The 3,844-nt window shown below is 46.0% G+C and overlaps 1 protein-coding gene across 1 annotated transcript in view; it reads left to right on the forward strand.

The window, feature by feature from the left end:
- LOC116103891 (acyl-CoA desaturase 3) overlaps window positions 1-3,739 on the forward strand; it is a 27,595-nt gene extending 23,856 nt beyond the window's left edge. The window contains exon 6 of the mRNA XM_031390418.1: window positions 2,083-3,739. Coding sequence (XP_031246278.1) covers window positions 2,083-2,282 — 200 coding nt within the window. The 3' untranslated portion in view covers window positions 2,283-3,739. The remainder of the gene's footprint in view (window positions 1-2,082) is intronic.
- The last annotated feature ends 105 nt before the right edge of the window (window positions 3,740-3,844 follow it).

A 3,844-nucleotide genomic window follows, 5' to 3' on the forward strand; every position in this document is an offset into this window, starting at 1 on the left:
CACCATCACCACCACCTCCACTACCACCACTAGCACCACCACCACCACCAGCACCACTACACATGCTCTTCCATTCACCAACGTTTAAGTAAATCAGCTATGGACCTAGATGTATTCTGTGAATGAAGCTACTGTGTGCACTCTCAGCTCCAGCCTCTTGTCACTTCGCTGTCCTAGGCAGTGGCCTGCACCTTGCTTTGTCCCTATTGACACTCCTTCTCCACTCCTTCTCATTCCTCTCTGACCTCATCTGCTGCTCTCCTGTTTCCTGCCATTCGCTCCTTCAATTTCAATTTCTTCTTCCTCTCCTCTCCCTTCAGCTTCTCTCTGTCCTCTGTCCTCTCTTCCCTTTTGCCTTCATCCCACTCCTGAAGAACTGAGGATTAAAATTACAGCCTTGTGCAAATGCTCTGTTGCTGAATGACATCCCCCATCCCTCTATACGGTTTTCTACATTGTGAGACAGGAACTCACTAAGTAGTTTAGGCTGGCCCTGCATTCACTCTATAGCTCAGGCTGACCTTGAAATCTACCAATAAGCTATTTGTCTAGCTCTTTTATCTTTATCTTAGAAATATAGTCTTTCTAATTTGTCCTGGTGAGACTTGGATTTTCTATCCTCCTGGTTCAGCTTACAGTGAACTGGGATTATAGGCGAGGGCCACTTAAAAAAAATATAAATCCAGACTCCAGAGTAAAGAGTTTTCCTGTCTTCTTATACTTCAAGATATACCCTTCAATGGTTTTGTCCGTTCCATAAAATTTGGCACTTTTATGTGTCGATATTATCTATTTTTGTTTGTGTACACAGAAATTGTAAAAGGAAGTTAGAATTTTATACTTTGGGGGAGAAGGTGAGACAGTTTCTCTGTGTATCCCTGGCTGTCCTGGAACTCACTCTGTAGACCAGAGACCAGGCTGGCCTTGAACTCGAATGCCTCTGCCTCCCGAGAGCCAGGATTAAAGGCATGTGCCACCTGTGCCCAGCAGAAAAATGTTTTGACTATCTCATTATACAAGGACTCTTTGTGTGTGTGTGTGTGTGTGTGTGTGTGTGTGTGTGTGTGTGTGTCTGTGTTGTGTGTGTGTGTGTCTGTGTTGTGTGTGTTGTGTGTGTGAGAGAGTGTATGTGAGTGTGTGTGTATGTGTGAGAGTATGTATGTGAGTGTGTATGTGTGAATGTGTGTGTGAGTGTTATGTGAGTGTGTGTGTGTGAATGTGGGTGTGTGTGAATGTGTGTGTGTGAATGTGTGTGTGTATGCATGTATGTATCAGTCAGGGTTCTCTAGACTAAAAGAACTTAGAAATGAATATACATTATATATATGTGTGTAATATATAATATATGTTAGAATGACTTAGAAGCTTGGTCCAGCTAGTCCAACAATGGCTGCCTATGAACAGAAGTGTCAAAAACCCAGTAGTTGCTCAGTCTAGAGGCTGGAGATCTCAGCTGCTCTGCCTTCTAGCTGGAATTCTGAAGGAAGGCAGTGAAGAGACAGACTTGCTAGAGAGGGCGAGAATGCGTGCACCACCCTCCTGTATCAGGGAGAAGCTCTGAGAAGCAGCAGCAACAGCAGCCACTGAGAGCCCTACTGGCTGAAGGAAGGAGGCCCCACCCTGGCTAGGCCCTGGTTCCTCTGACTTTGCCTTTTCTGTGGCAGCTGCTTTCCACTCATGGGGTACACCAATACCATGGGCAAGGGTTGCCTGCTCACCTCTGCAAGAACTCTAAGCTCTGATCCACCAATGGACGTTCCCCAGTGGTTACCACACTCAAAGAGCCTACAGCATCTCAGAGTATACTGGCATTCTGGCATTTTCCACTGTAGAAAATATCGCCCCAGAATAATCAGCTTCTTATCCTGTTAGCCTTGGAAGCAAATTTTCTTCTAACATGCTTTTAAATAGTAAGGACAACCAGGGACTCTCAGCTCATTGCTTCAGAGTAGAAGGCAGAGAGTGGGTCAGCCATTCACTCACCTGGCAGTCCTGAATTCTCAAAGTCTGAGGAGCCCACGGGGTAAGAGGTTTGTGCAGAGGAGGAAGCAGCAATCACTAAGCTCCCCTTGTTCCTTGCAGGTGAGGGCTTCCACAACTACCATCACGCCTTCCCCTACGATTACTCTGCCAGTGAGTACCGCTGGCACATCAACTTCACCACGTTCTTCATCGACTGCATGGCTGCCCTGGGCCTGGTTTATGACCGGAAGAAAGTTTCCAAGGCTGCTGTCTTAGCCAGGATTAAAAGAACTGGAGACGGGAGCCACAGGAGTGGCTGAGTTTGGAGTCATTCCATTCCAAAAGCCAGCTAGACAGGGGTTTAATAATGTCTTTTAACTGCTGAAAAGAAGTACCCATGTTGTACAGAGTCCCATTTCAAGACAATATTCTTGTAGAATACTCAAATAGTAAAAGGCCAAAAACTTTCTCTTATGATGCTAAGCAGAAACTTCTGTTCTTAGTCTTGTGTTCAAGGGACCTTTTTATTGCCTAATCTTTCTGATTACTTTACTGCCTTTCCAGTAGAGCTGCAGGTGAGAGATAGGTTGGAATAGACCTTTGAAAACGCAGCAAATGTTTTAAATTAAAGAACCCCACCGATAATGCTCTTTCCTTGATCTCTCTTGAGCCTCAAGGTAGGTGCCTTGAGCTAAATCCAATCAGATCTTTCTGAATGTTCTCTGTTAATTTCCATCAGACCACAGAAAAAATGAAAGCACGCACACACACACACACACACAAATACATACACACGCACCACCAAAAAGACAACAGAAAACGTATCCCTTCCTTGGCACCGAGCTTGCATTGCATTAAAATATCAGGGAGGAGAGCTACCACACCAGGTAGGATCCTAAAGCAGGGATGGCGCTGCATGGAATGAGTTATACAAGTGTTCTCTCTGTGGTCAGACCCGCTGCTTCCCAAGCAGACCTGGAGCCCGCCACACAGCATCCTTCCTTTCTGTCTTGAGTCCCAGAGCTTGGGAATGAAACTCTTCCCATTTCAAGACAAAGATAGAGAGGTTGAAGGATAGCGTTGGTAGGCAGATTGTGAGAGGTAACCTTCTCAGGGAAAGCTGTTTGGGTTGAAGATTTCCTGAGCAGGGCCTTGGTGTCCTTCTGAAACACTTTCAAAGCTGGGTCCCTTTCTTAGTCCAGGTTGCTCCTTGGACTGATAAGATTCAGGTATTCCTGCACGGTGTCTTGCTTATTGCCTCATTCCTTCCTATTAAGTGTTATGTTCGCGACTATCCTAGGTTAGTGAATCTCTGTTGCATATAATTGGTTGGACAAAACAACTGGAAGATGCAACGCAGGCTGCTTAGTTTTCATCAACAGTCTTCCTCAGTTGTGGATGCTGTATTCAACAGACTGACTGGTCAGGCAACGTGCCCACCAGTACAATAGAAGCAAGTCTGGTAGGTGGGTAACCCACTAGTTCATGAGTAGATGCGAGACCCGCTCCCCAGAAAGCCCGTGGCTGGGGGCCAGTGAGATAGCTCAGCAGGGAAGGGAGATTGCAGCAAAAATTTGAGGACCTAAGGTCAATCCTGAGACTGTGCAAAAAGCTGAATGTAGTAGTGCATTTCTGTAATCCCAGTACATCCATGGAGAGATGGGAGGCACAGAAAGGAGAACTGCCTAGAAGCTTGCTTGACAGCCAGCTGGGAATAGCTGGGCAAGAGAGACCCTGCCACGAAAACAAGGTAAAAGAACTGACTCCCAAAAGTTGTCTTGTGACCTGCACATGTGTACCCCGTGCACATGTGTACCCCATATATTCCACACACACACTACACACACACACTACACACACACACACTACACACACACACACA

This window comes from Mastomys coucha, unplaced genomic scaffold, assembly GCF_008632895.1.
Source record: "Mastomys coucha isolate ucsf_1 unplaced genomic scaffold, UCSF_Mcou_1 pScaffold21, whole genome shotgun sequence".
NCBI lineage: Eukaryota > Metazoa > Chordata > Mammalia > Rodentia > Muridae > Mastomys > Mastomys coucha.